General features: G+C 41.3%; 1 protein-coding gene across 2 annotated transcripts in view; it reads right to left on the reverse strand.

Annotated features, from left to right (window-relative positions):
- Positions 1-13,454, reverse strand: part of map2k4a (mitogen-activated protein kinase kinase 4a) — a 179,693-nt gene that overhangs the window by 111,021 nt on the left and 55,218 nt on the right. Inside the window, exon 3 of one of the 2 annotated variants that reach the window (XM_078225404.1) lies at positions 5,423-5,455. The exons of the other annotated variant lie outside the window; for it this stretch is intronic. Coding sequence (XP_078081530.1) covers positions 5,423-5,455 — 33 coding nt within the window. The remainder of the gene's footprint in view (positions 1-5,422; positions 5,456-13,454) is intronic. 2 annotated transcript variants of the gene reach the window in all.

Genomic DNA, 13,454 nt, shown 5'->3' on the forward strand with positions numbered 1-13,454 from the left:
GGGCGGCACTGCGCAAGCTTTTTTTCGATCAGCAAAAACTCTGGTCTGGAGTTTCCTCCCAAGGAATAAGGCATTAGATGCAAAAACACACCCAATGCCACAGCAATTTTGCCAATGTCCAGGAAAAAACTAAGCCAACCACCACTTGGAACTGACATTGGAAATGACAATCACATACCCTGCCCCATCAATCTTGCAGAAGTTTCCTTACTATGGCTTGTGCCCAAGTTGGTTGACTGTCCCACAAACTGGTCAAGCAACAGCCTGATGCAGTCATACTCAGAAATATAGCATACAAAAAATGTCCTTGAAACCACCATCATCATCCTGGGTATATCTGGTCTGTCAGCAAGTCAGACCCAGCAGAGGCACAGTGGTATAAGTCAGGAGGGAGTTGCCCTGGGAGTCCTCAACATTGGATCACGTGAAGTCTCATTATATCAGGCCCAAACATGGGCAAGAAAATCACCAACTGGCTAACTGCGGATCCCATGAAGTTTCATGACAGTGGTTAGCACAGTTGCCTCAGGTGACTGTATGGAGTTTGCACATTCTCCCCGTTATCTGTGTGGGTTTCCTCTGGGTGCATCGGTTTCCTCCCACAATCCAAAGATGTGCAGGTTAGGTGGATTGCTCATGCTAAATTGCCTGTTAGCGTCCCAAGGTGTGTAGGTTAGATCATTACCCTGGGAAATGTATGGAGTTACGGGAATAGGGTGGGAGGGGGGGCCCGGGTAAGCTATGCTATTAGAGAGTTAGTGCAGACTCAATGGGCTAAATGGCCTCCATTTGCACTGTAGGGGTTCCATGACATAAGGTCCCAACATGGGCAAGAAAACCACCATCTGGTGCTAAACGGGATAGACTTCGACCAGATCTAGCACTCAAGACCGGGCATCCATTAGGTGAAGTCCTGACTGGGCACGTGAAGAAACTAACAAGGGGGAAAAAGCCACTACACCTTGTCCTCACTAATCAACCTGTCACAGGTGCATCTATCCATAACAAGCGTAGGTAGGAATGACGACTTCATAGTCCTTGCAAAGACAAAACCTCACCTTCAGGCTGAGCATACCTTCCATCGCATTGTATAGCACTACCACCATGCTAAATGGGATAGAAAAATTTTGTAAGGTGTCAGTGACAGTGCTATCAGGTGGCCCTTACATAGCAAGAACTTGCTCACTGATGCTCAGATAGATTCCACCAGAGCCACTTGGCTCCTAACTTGAATGCAGCCCTGGTCCAAACCTGGACAAAAGAGCTGAATTTGAAGAGAGCAGTTGAGAATGACTAAGGCAGCACTTGACTGAGTGCAACATCAAGGAGTCCTGGCAAATTTGGGGATCAGGAGGAAAACTTTGGTTGGAGTTATACGATTATTTGCTGATTACTTGCTGCACCTGTGTGCTAGCTTTCTGTGTTTCATGCACAAATACCCCCAAGTCCCTTTGTGTTGTAGTTTTCTGCAGCTTTTATCCATTTAAATATTTCTGTTCTTTTGTTCTCCCTTCCAAAGCGAACAACTTCACATTTTCATAGAAATCATAGAAACCCTACAGTGCAGAAGGAGGCCATTCGGCCCATCGAGTCTGCACCGACCACAATCCCACCCAGGCCCTACCCCCACATATTTACCCACTAACCCTCTAACCTACACATCCCAGGACTCTAAGGGGCAATTTTTAACCTGGCCAATCAACCTAACCCGCACATCTTTGGACTGTGGGAGGAAACCGGAGCACCCGGAGGAAACCCACGCAGACACGAGGAGAATGTGCAAACTCCACACAGACAGTGACCCGAGCCGGGAATCGAACCCGGGACCCTGGAGCTGTGAAGCAGCAGTGCTAACCACTGTGCTACCGTGCCACGTTCACACGTTATACTCCATTTGTCAACTTTTTTGCCCACTGACTATCAATATCTTTTTGTAAACTGCTCTCGCAACTTACCTTTCCACCTATTATTGAGCAAATTTGACAACAGTACATTCACTTCCTTCCTCCAAATCATTAATATATAAACAGTTGCGGTCCCAGCACTGATTCCTGTGAAACACCACTGGTTACATGTCACCAACCTGAAAAAGAGCTCTTATTCCCACTCTGTTTCCTGCCCATTAGCCAATTCTCTATCCATGCCAATATACTACCTCCAACACCATGGGCTCTTATTTTATGACTTAACCTTTTGTGAGGTACCTTGTTGAATACCTTCTGGGCGTCCAAATACAACCCATCTACTGGTTCCCCTCTATCCACTCTGGTTAAGACTTCCTCAAAAAAACTCTAATAAATCGATCAGACACGATTTTCCCTAACACTGCTTGATTAGATTAGGATTTTCCAAATGTGCTATTACTTCCTTAATAACTGATTCTAACATTTTTCCAACAATAGGCGTTAGGCTAATCGGCTATAGTTACCTGATTTTTGCCTCCCTCCCTTTTTGAATAGGGGTGTCACATTTTCCAATCCTCTGGTACTTCTCCAGAATCCAAGGATTTTGGAAAATTACAACTAATGCATCCACCATCTCTGTAGCTACTTTTTAGGATCCTAGGATGCAAGCCTTCAGGGCCAGGGGACTTAACTGCCTTTACACCATTAGTCTAATACTATTGCTCTAGTGATGGTACTTAATTCCTCCCCTGTATTAAAGGGATGTGCGAAGTATCTTCCACCACAAAGACTGATGCAAGGTATCTGTTTAACTCTTCTGCCATTTCCTTATTCCCCATAACTATCTCCCCAGATTCATTTCCAAGGAGCCTAATAGCTCCATCCACCTCGGGTGGATGGAGCTATTACAAGGGGGCATAACTATAGGGTTCATGGTGGGAGATATAGGAAGGATATCAGAGGTAGGTTCTTTACGCAGAGAGTGGTTGGGGTGTGGAATGGACTGCCTGCAGCGATAGTGGAGTCAGACACTTTAGGAACATTTAAGCGGTTATTGGATAGGCACATGGAGCACACCAGGATGATAGGGAGTGGAATAGCTTGATCTTGGTTTCAGATAAAGCTCGGCACAACATCGTGGGCCGAAGGGCCTGTTCTGTGCTGTACTGTTCTATGTTCACTTTAACCTCTTCTTCCCTTGATATATTTGGCTTGTCAGTTTTTAATATGCATCGCTAGTTTGCCTTCGTAGTGCATTCTATATTATCTTTTTAGTCCTTCTTTGCTGGATTCTGAATTTATTCCAGTCTTCGGGACTATCACTGGCTTTTGCCTCCACACGTGCTTCTTCTTTCAACATAATGCTCTCCTTAACTTCCTTGGTTAGCCATGATTGGTTTATCCCCCTCTCAGAATCTTTCCTCCTGACTGAAACATATTTTTGCTGAGAATCATGAATTACCTCCTTAAATGCCTACCACTGCTTGCTTACTGCCTTTCCTTCTAATCTATCCGCCCAGTCCACTTTAGCTAACTCTATCCTCATTTCATTGTAATTCCCTTTAGTTAAGTTAAACACAGTTGTTTCAGACCCAAATTCCTCACCTCAAAATGAATATTGAATTCTATCATATTATGATTACTACTGCCTAGCGGATCTTTTACTGAGGTCATTTATTAAACCTGCCTCATTACCCATTACCAGATCCATGAAACCCTGAACCTTGGTTGGCTCCATGACATATTGCTCTACGAAACTATCCCTAATGCACTATGAATTTGTCATAGCTACCCTTTCCAACTTGATTAACCCAATCAACAAGATTAAAGTCACCCATAATTATTGCTCTATTCTTTTTACACACTCCTATTATTTGCTGATTTATATACCATTTTCTACAGTGTAGCTACTGTTTGGGAGTCTATACACTCTTACAAATGTCTTCTTTCCCTTGCTTTTTTTTAACCTGTACGTCATCCACACCTAGATTGTCTCTCACAACTGACCTCATTTAATCGCTTATTAACAGTGCTACGCCACCACCTTTCCCTTCCTGTCTTTCCAAAAGGTCAAATATCCCTGGATATTAAGTTCCCAGTTTTGATCTCCTTTTAACCATGTCTCCATAATGGCAAAGTGATCATGTCCATTTAACTCGATTTGCGCCGTCAGTTCATCTACCTTGTCCTGGCTGCTTCATTCATCAAGATATAAGTGGCAAGTAACTTTCATGCCATACAAGTGCCTAACTAATGACCATCTCCAACAAAAGAGAATCTAAGCAACTTCCCCTAACATTCAGCTCATTTAGCCATCTATTGAGGAAGATTTTCAATGTGACTATTATATATAATAAAAATCATATTAAAATGAACAGAATGCTGTACAAGTCTCAATGAGAAGTTTAAAAAATTCAGAGAAACATTTGGTCACAATGTTAGAAGACCAGTACCGCACCACCAATCCTATCTCCCCTCGGCCTCCCAAACACCCTGTTAAAAAAAAACAATGGGGAAGAATTTTAGCAGGGGGTGCATGGTCAGTTTGATAGATTTGGGCATATTGTCATTGCAGCCACACCCTAAATTTCATGATCTTTTAAGCCAGGTAATTGTGCTGAGGTTAAATATCTCAATGTTAATTTGGAGTAAATCCTTGGTCTACTTGTTTAAAGTTGTAATCACAGCATTAATTTCTGCCTTCCTCATTTCCTGGAAAACTCCTGTTACAGGTCTGACTGTATAGGCCAGTAAGAAGTTTAACAACACCAGGTTAAAGTCCAACAGGTTTATTTGGTAGCAAAAGCCACACAAGCTTTCAGAGCTCCAAGCCCCTTCTTCAGGTGTGGCTTTTGCTACCAAATAAACCTGTTGGACTTTAACCTGGTGTTGTTAAACTTCTTACTGTGTTTACCCCAGTCCAACGCCAGCATCTCCACATCATGTATAGGCCAGCCACAGACTCATTAAAAGTAGCACTTGTGTTTTACATTCCAATCAATTATTAGTGATAATTCTAAAGTGAAATAAATGAATTATGTCGGGGCATTGATAATTGTATAGTTGAATGATCAGACTTGAAAACCACAGAAATCTTCCAACAACAGATCTTGTATGGAATAATTCTACAGTTCTACTGTTACAAAAAAATAGTCTTTGTTTCAGCCCTAATAAACACTGAAAATTACACAGCATTTCAGAAATAAAGTAAATGCTAATAATCTCCATCTGCCAAGAATCCAACAAAAGTTCTGATGGTTACTGGTACACAATTTCACATAAATGCATGTCAGGAAGACACTGACAGAACTTGTACTTTGTACTGAAGTTCTAACAATCTCTATGTATGCCAGCACACTGCAGAAGAGTGCTAAAATATTTGCATCCCAGAAAAGAAGTAGTATTTGCGAGACCAAAGATCCACAGGCTGTTAGTTGGAATGGCAGTACAGATACCCACTACCCAGTTATGAGTCAGAAGCAAGTTTCAGAATATAGTACCATGAAATTGGAGCTTACTTTGCTCGTTTCCACAGACGCTTAGCTGAACGCCTAAAGCAGAGAAAACAAAAATTTTTTTTTAGAAATAATTGCAACACAATAAATTTCCACAGCTACCACTGTACTTGTTAAAGACTGATCAGTAGGCTTCTTGCCAAACACTGTTGGCTAATCTACTGAAAAATGAATGCTGACTTCTTTGAAAGCTACAATGCATAATGACAAGGTCGAAGTGCATATTTTTCAAATTAAACTTACAATGAATTTTTACCTGTATTTAAAAAGATTGTTATACAAATGGAAAATTTCACAAAACATTTGGATTGAATCACCGTTAGACACAGTTCAATTACTTTTGACACAAGTTGGTCATCTTCACTCAGTAACTTGAATATTCAATCCTTTCCCAAGGTGCAACACTTAAATTTTCCCTCAATAAAAATTAGTAGCAACAGCAAAGCCTTTGAAGTGCGTTGAAGCATTATGACTCTACAAACAAAACATCCCAACTGTTATGAACCCAAAATTAATACTTGTACTTTAACAAAAAATTATTGAATGACATTGTAAATCTATAACTTCACAAAACTAATATAAAATGACAGTGATGAAAGCAACCTTCATTATCAGGTCAGAATATAATGCTATATTATAATTGTTCACAGTATTAACCAGGTCAAATGACAGATTCCACACCATTTATTACTAACTACAGCGGAGACGCACAAAATTGAAAGACTCGTCTGAACAGTAGATTAGAAACAAACCTTTCACTTCTTTGGGCCTGCATTCAAATCTAAATCTATTTGAAATTTTCTTGTATGCTCTGGGCAACCCAATATAATAAATAATAATGCATTTGATGGTTGCAAGTCAGTGATCCCGAATCTAATTTATCCTGCAAAGACCTTTATTAGAAAGCAAATCTAAGAGGTAAGAATTAGGAATAATATTGCACCTTTGTGACAAAAGTTTTCAAATAGCTAATGGAAGAGGCATTAGGAAAAGTAACCAACAACTTAATCAAAGAGGTAGGTTTGAAGTAAAGTTATAAAAAAAGGGAGTCAGAGGTTTTGGAGGCGAGTTGGAGCACTTAAGGCCCATGGTTGCCATTAATGGTGTGAAGGAAGTGGGATATGCACAAGAAGCCACAGTTGGAGAAGGTTATAAAAGGATTGTAGGGCTCAAAGAGATTGCAAAGATAGGAAAGTCAAGGCCAGGAAAAGATTTGAATACAAGGTTGAAAATATTAAAATTTTAACCACTGGTGGACCAGGAGCCAATGCAAGTCAGTGGGCAGAGGGACGTTGGGGCAAACAGGACAGCTGCAAATTAGGATACTAGCAACCGAGATTTGGATGAGTTTAAGTTTAAGAGGGTAGAAGAAGGGAAGCCAGCTAGGAAAGCACAGGACTATTTCCGTACGTTTCTGACTTTCATGCTCCTTAATAGTTATTTCAGGTACTGAGGGTTGCTTCGTTGATCATTACTTTGGAGTAAGTAGAGATTTTAATGTTACAGGTACTAAATTGGGACATTATATGTGCAAGGTTACAGACTCAGCCTAGCACAAGAGGCTTTCATATCACCAGCAATTAATTCAAATCTTGATTCTACAGGTCAACATCTAATCTATATTCACACCACCTAGTTCTAGAACATGTAGTAGTTTCCGGACAAGATATTAAATATAAATACAAGTTGATATGATTTCTCTTGAATGTCACGTGCAAGTTGAACAATAATTTGCAGACAGATCTACTTGTATTGGAAGAGCTGTTCCTGGCACTTTATAAGAAAATACAATACAGAATTGATAACTGTACATTAGTATCTTTAAAATGTACTTTTAATTAAAACAAACCAGTTATCACATTAAAATCACAGTTTATAGACATTAGAACCTGCCCAATGTCCTCAATACATTCAAAGACTCATCAAACAGCAACACAGTTCAATCACGGCTTTACAACAGTTCATGTTTCTTCCATTCTAGTGCACATTAAAGTTCACTTATTTAAGATACTCTGCACCAAGACCTGTGGGATTTCTGTGTCAGCCTACTATGTTCTATTTCCTACCAAGGTACCTCCAACACGTCTACTGTTCCAACAGAGGCCCAAACATTCTAGACTACTGCTACACAAATATTAAAAATGCCTCCTGCCTAGCTGTGCTCCTGCTCCCAGCTTTCAAGCAAAAACTGAAACAGGAGAATCCATTAAAGAAAGTCGTACAATGTTGGTCTGAGAAATCAGATGATCTCCCACAGGACTGCTTCAAGTCAGTGGACTGGTCAATATTTAAAAACTTAGCAACCAACCTGAACAACTATGTCACTACAGTAACTGACTTCATAAGTGTGTAGAAGACTGTGTGCCAAAGAAGTAAATCCTTGTGTTTCCCAACTGGAAACCATGGATGAACAGGGATATCCATTGCTTGAAGTCCAGGTCTGAGGCGTTCAAGTCAGGTGACCCTGACCGAAGTCAATCTGTGAGGTGGAGGGCATTAATTGGATAGTTTCTTGAGCACTTGTAAAGAGACATTGACTGACACAGGGGGAGAGTGGAGTCAGGAGATATATGCCTGCAATGCTTCACTATGGAATAAATCTATTCCAAGAGTGGCTCCAGTTTTGTCCTCATCAACTGGCTCAGGAGTGTAACATCTTGACACAGCAAGCTTTGAGAAGGGTAAAAGGGGCAAGATCAGAGCTTTCTCTTGCAGTCTACCCTTTTATATAAAACAGAGCTAGATTCAAAGGAAGAAAAACCGGCAAAGAAACACAGTGAAATAAAGATAGATAAGGGATGGAGAGGCTATCCATCTATAAAAGTGCCCTGTGGATTGATGTATTTCATTCGATAGACCATTTTGTATGAGTCTCATCTCACCTGTGGTATCTGAGCTCTCCATCTGAAAGTACGGAGAACGAAAGGACCAAGCTCTTCCCCAATGGTTAAGATACATGGCAACGGCAACAACTTATATTTATATAGGAACAGGAAGAGATCATTCAGCCCGTCGAGCCTGCTCCACCATTCAATAAATCATGGCCTGATCTACTTCGCTGTCTGCCTCCCCCACCATAACCCCTGATGCCTGTATCAAAAATTCTATAACTCATGAATAAATTTAATGACCTAGCCTCCACTGTTTTCTGCAAAGAGAATTCCACAGACAAACTAACCCTCAAAAAAAAAAGATTCTCCTCATCTTAGTCCTAAAAGAGAAAGCTCTTATTCTTAAACTGTGCCCCCTAGTTCTAGTCTGCCCCACAAGTGGAATTGTTCTATTCCATCAAGTCCCCTCAGGATCTTGTATGTTTCACTAAGATCACTTCTCATTCTTCTAAACTCCAATAGGTATAGGGTCAATGCCTTGCTTCACAAGATAAACCCCTCACCCCAGGAATAAACTGCATGGAGCTTCTCACCAATGGTTGCACAGCTACAGAAAACTTGCTGAATTTCATATTCCATTGCTTACTGTCTTTCCTGCTAATCAGGCAGTGTCCGAGGTGGAAATGGGCAGTTTCAGTGATGGAACGGATATGGGATCAAAAGCTCATCATGGAATCAAATGTGACACTAAGGTGGCAACTGCGTGTAAAAGTATGGTTATGAGTCTTCACAATATTTAGTCAAAGTAAATTTCTACCAATCCGATACAATGGACAAGTAGTGTGATAATTTAAGAGCATATGAACAGGAGTAGACCATTTAGCCCCAAAGGTCTATTCTGCCATCCAATGAGATCATGGCTGACCTGCAATCTAACTCCACACCAACTTAGCTTTGCCCATAGCGCTTAGTACCCTTGGACAACAAAGATTTATTAATCTCAGGTTTAAAATTTACAATTGATCGGCATCAATTGGCATTTCCAGAGTACTCTCTGGAAATTTACTTCGACTAAATATTGTGAAGACTCAACCATTCTTTTCAGACCGTGCCAGTGACTCCAGACAGTTGCCACCTTCATGTCATATTTGATTCCAAGATGAGCTTCTGATCCCATAAACGTCCCATCAGTGAAACTGCCCATTTCCACCTCTGACACTGCCTGGTTAGTAAGACAGTAAGCAATGGAATGTAAAAGTCAGCAAGTTTTCTGTTTTACATCCCTTTGCGTGTAAAAGTATTTCCTAATTTCACTAATCAATAGCCTGACACTAATTTTTAAAGATCTCCTTTGTTCCCCAACAGTAGAAACAGGTACTCTATCTATCCAATCTATGCCCCATGATCCCTTGAAAATTTCGATCAAAACACCATAATCTTCTAAACTCCAGGAACTGGTACTCGAGTTTGTGTAATCTCCCCTCGTAATTTAACCCTTGGAGCTATTCTGGATTCCATCCAAGAATAATATATACTTCCTAAGGTTTGGTGTCCAGAACTGTTCACTGTACTCCAGGAATGGACAAACCGAGGCTTTGTACAGCAGAAGTTGGATTTTTACCCCTTTCTATTAAACTCAAGGCCAGCATTCTATGAGACTTCGAGTATTTTCTATATATGTTCATAATATTAATGATGTAGCACCTGGACCACCAAGTCTCTTTGGACCTCCACTGTTTCAATCAGAAAGTACCTTTGTGGGTCAAGTGAATGACCTTCTGTTTTCCAAACAGAAATCCATTAGCCAGAGTTTTGCCAATTCACAGAATCTAACTATGTCTCAGCAATATTATACTCCCATCAACATTGCTTACACTGCCACCGATCTTTGTCATTGGCAAATTTTGGAAACGTGGCTTTGTATCCCATCAACTTATTAAATACATTGGAGGAAGGTGTTGAAGCAGTCGGGTGCCCTCAGCATACATGTGGAAACGAACACAGTTTTCTAATTATGCAATTGAGAAAGAGCATGTAGATGAGAAGGAGGAGGGACCAAGAACAGATTACCCAGAAGTGTACAGCAGCAGGAACAGAAACCACTGCCAGTGGTACCCTGGCAAAAATTTTTGATTTGATTTATTGTCACATGTATGGGCATAGTGAAAAGTATGGTTTCTTGCGCGCTATACAGACAAAGCATATTGTTCACAGAGAAGGAAACGAGAGTGCGCAGAATGTAGTGTTACAGTCATAGCTAGGGTGCAGAGAAAGATCAACTTACTGCAAGGTAGGTCCATTCAAAAGTCTAACAGCAGCAGGGAAGCAGCTGTTCTTGAGTCGGTTGGTACATGACCTCAGACTTTTGTATCTTTTTCTCGACGGAAGAGTTTGTCCGGGGTGCGTGAGGTCCTTAATTATGCTGGCTGCTTTGCTGAGGCAGCAAGAAGTGCAGTCAGAGTCAATGGATGGGAGGCTGGTTTGCGTGATGGATTGGGCTACATTCTTGTAGTTTCTTGCCGTCTTGGGCAGAGCAGGAGCCATACCAAGCTGTGATACAACCAGAAATAATGCTTTCTATGGTGCATCTGTAAACGTTGGAGAGGGTCGTAGCAGTCATGCCAAATTTCCTTAGTCTTCTGAGAAAGTAGAGGCATTGGTGGGCTTTCTTAACTATAGTGTCAGCATGGGGAGGGGGGGAAACCAAATGAGATAGATTGAATAGAACCAGGCGAGTACAATCGCACCCAGCCAAAAAGCGGCAGGGACGCATTGGAGAATGGTGCAGTCAGCCTCACTGAAGTCTGCAGACAGAACTAGGAGGGATGGCATACCATTACCAGTCACACAATGTCATTTTGGATTCTGATACTTTGGCAGGAGCAGAAATATGAGGAGGAATTCAAACAGTTCTGGAAAAGGCATAGATTTGGGAGGTGACAGCACATTGAAGGACTTGAGAAGGGGTAGTAGTTTGGAAGAATGGAAGGACGGTGTTATTTTGAGGGAAGGGATGGCTATGACAGATTTGAAGAGTGGGGAGAGTTACATCAGGAGGGACTTTTTCCACAAAGGACAATTTAATCTGAAACTCAGTCCCTTAAAAGTCTGCTGGGTAAATTAAAATTTTCAAGAGATATTTGTTAGGTTAGGATAGCAAAGAAAACTAAATAGGCAACTGAAGTTGAGGCATAGATCAGTCATGATGTAGCTGAATTATGGAAGAGGTTTGAGGGGCTGAATGACCTATTCTTATTTCTTTTTTTTATTCATTCATGGGACATGGCCGTCGCTGGCTGGCCAGCATTTATTGCCCTTCCCTAATTGCCCTTGGAGGGCAGTTGAGATTCAACCACATTGCTGTGGCTCTGGAGTCACATGTAGGCCAGACCAGGTGAGGACTGCAGATGTCCTTCCCTAAAGGACATTAGTGAACCAGATAGGTTTTTCCGACAATTGACAATGGTTTCATGGTCATCAGCAGTTTCTTAATTCCAGATATATTTTATTGAATTCAAATTCCACCATCTGCTGTGGCGGGATTCAAATCCAGGTCCCCAGAACATTAGCTAAGTTTCTGGATTAATACTCTAGCGATAATACCACAAGGCCATCACCTTCCCAATGTTCCCTTCCTTAAAGCAGCTGCATTTTTTGTAGCAACAGTAATTGAAGTACCTTTATTTAATGATCCTAAAAGAACATCCCCAAAGAAAACTACATATTTAGACTACTTATTCTTTCTAGATTAAACAATACTATTTTTGCCCACCACTAGAGGAAATCTGACTATGCATACTACATAGGAGAGCCAGTGGACATTATCTACTTGAATTTCTAAAAGGCCTTTGACAAGGTGCCGCACAGAGGGCTGCTGAATAAGATGAGAAGTTTAACAACACCAGGTTAAAGTCCAACAGGTTTATTTGGTAGCAAAAGCCACACAAGCTTTCGGAGCTCTAAGCCCCTTCTTCAGGTGAGTGGGAATTCTGTTCACAAACAGAGCTTATAAAGACACAGACTCAATTTACATGAATAATGGTTGGAATGAGAATACTTACAACTAATCAAGTCTTTAAGAAACGAAACAATGTGAGTGGAGAGAGCATCAAGACAGGCTAAAAAGATGTGTATTGTCTCCAGACAAGACAGCCAGTGAAACTCTGCAGGTCCACGCAACTGTGGGAGTTAGCAACCTGCAGAGTTTCACTGGCTGTCTTGTCTGGAGACAATACACATCTTTTTAGCCTGTCTTGATGCTCTCTCCACTCACATTGTTTCGTTTCTTAAAGACTTGATTAGTTGTAAGTATTCGCATTCCAACCATTATTCATGTAAATTGAGTCTGTGTCTTTATAAGCTCTGTTTGTGAACAGAATTCCCACTCACCTGAAGGGGCTTAGAGCTCCGAAAGCTTGTGTGGCTTTTGCTACCAAATAAACCTGTTGGACTTTAACCTGGTGTTGTTAAACTTCTTACTGTGTTTACCCCAGTCCAACGCCGGCATCTCCACATCACGAATAAGATAAGAGCCCGTGGTGTTACAGGCAAGGTGCTAGCATGGATAGAAGATTGCTGACTGGCAGAAGGCAGAGAGTGGGGATAAAGGGGCTCTTTTCAGGATGACAGCTATGACTAGTGACGTTCTGCAGGGGTCAGTGTTGGGATCACAACTTTTCTCTTTATATATAAATGATCTAGATGAAGGAACTGAGAGCACTGTGGCTAAGTTTGCAGATGATACAGACAGGTGGAGGGACAGGTAGTAATGAGGAGGCAGGGAGGCTGCAGAAGGACTTGGACAGGTTAAGAGAGTGGGCAAAGAACTGACAGATGGAATACAACATGGGAAAGTGTGAGGTTATGCACTTTGGTTGGAAGAATAGAAGCGTAGACTATTTTCTAAGTGGGGAAATAATTCAAATCATTCAGAAAGGGACTTTTTCAGAATTTTCTTATGGTTAACCTGCAGGTTGAGTTGGTAGTTAGGAAGGCAAATGCAATGTTAGCATTCATTTCAAGAGGACTAGCACTTAAAAGCAGGGATGCACTGTTGAGACTTTATAAAGCTCTGGTCAGACTACATTTGGAATATTGAAGCAATTTCGGACCCAGTATCGAAGGATGTGTTGGCCTTGTAGAGGGTCCAGGAGGTTCATGAGAATGATCCTAGGAATGAAAGGCTTGACGTATGAGGAGCGTTT

This window comes from Mustelus asterias, chromosome 12 (assembly GCF_964213995.1).
Source record: "Mustelus asterias chromosome 12, sMusAst1.hap1.1, whole genome shotgun sequence".
NCBI lineage: Eukaryota > Metazoa > Chordata > Chondrichthyes > Carcharhiniformes > Triakidae > Mustelus > Mustelus asterias.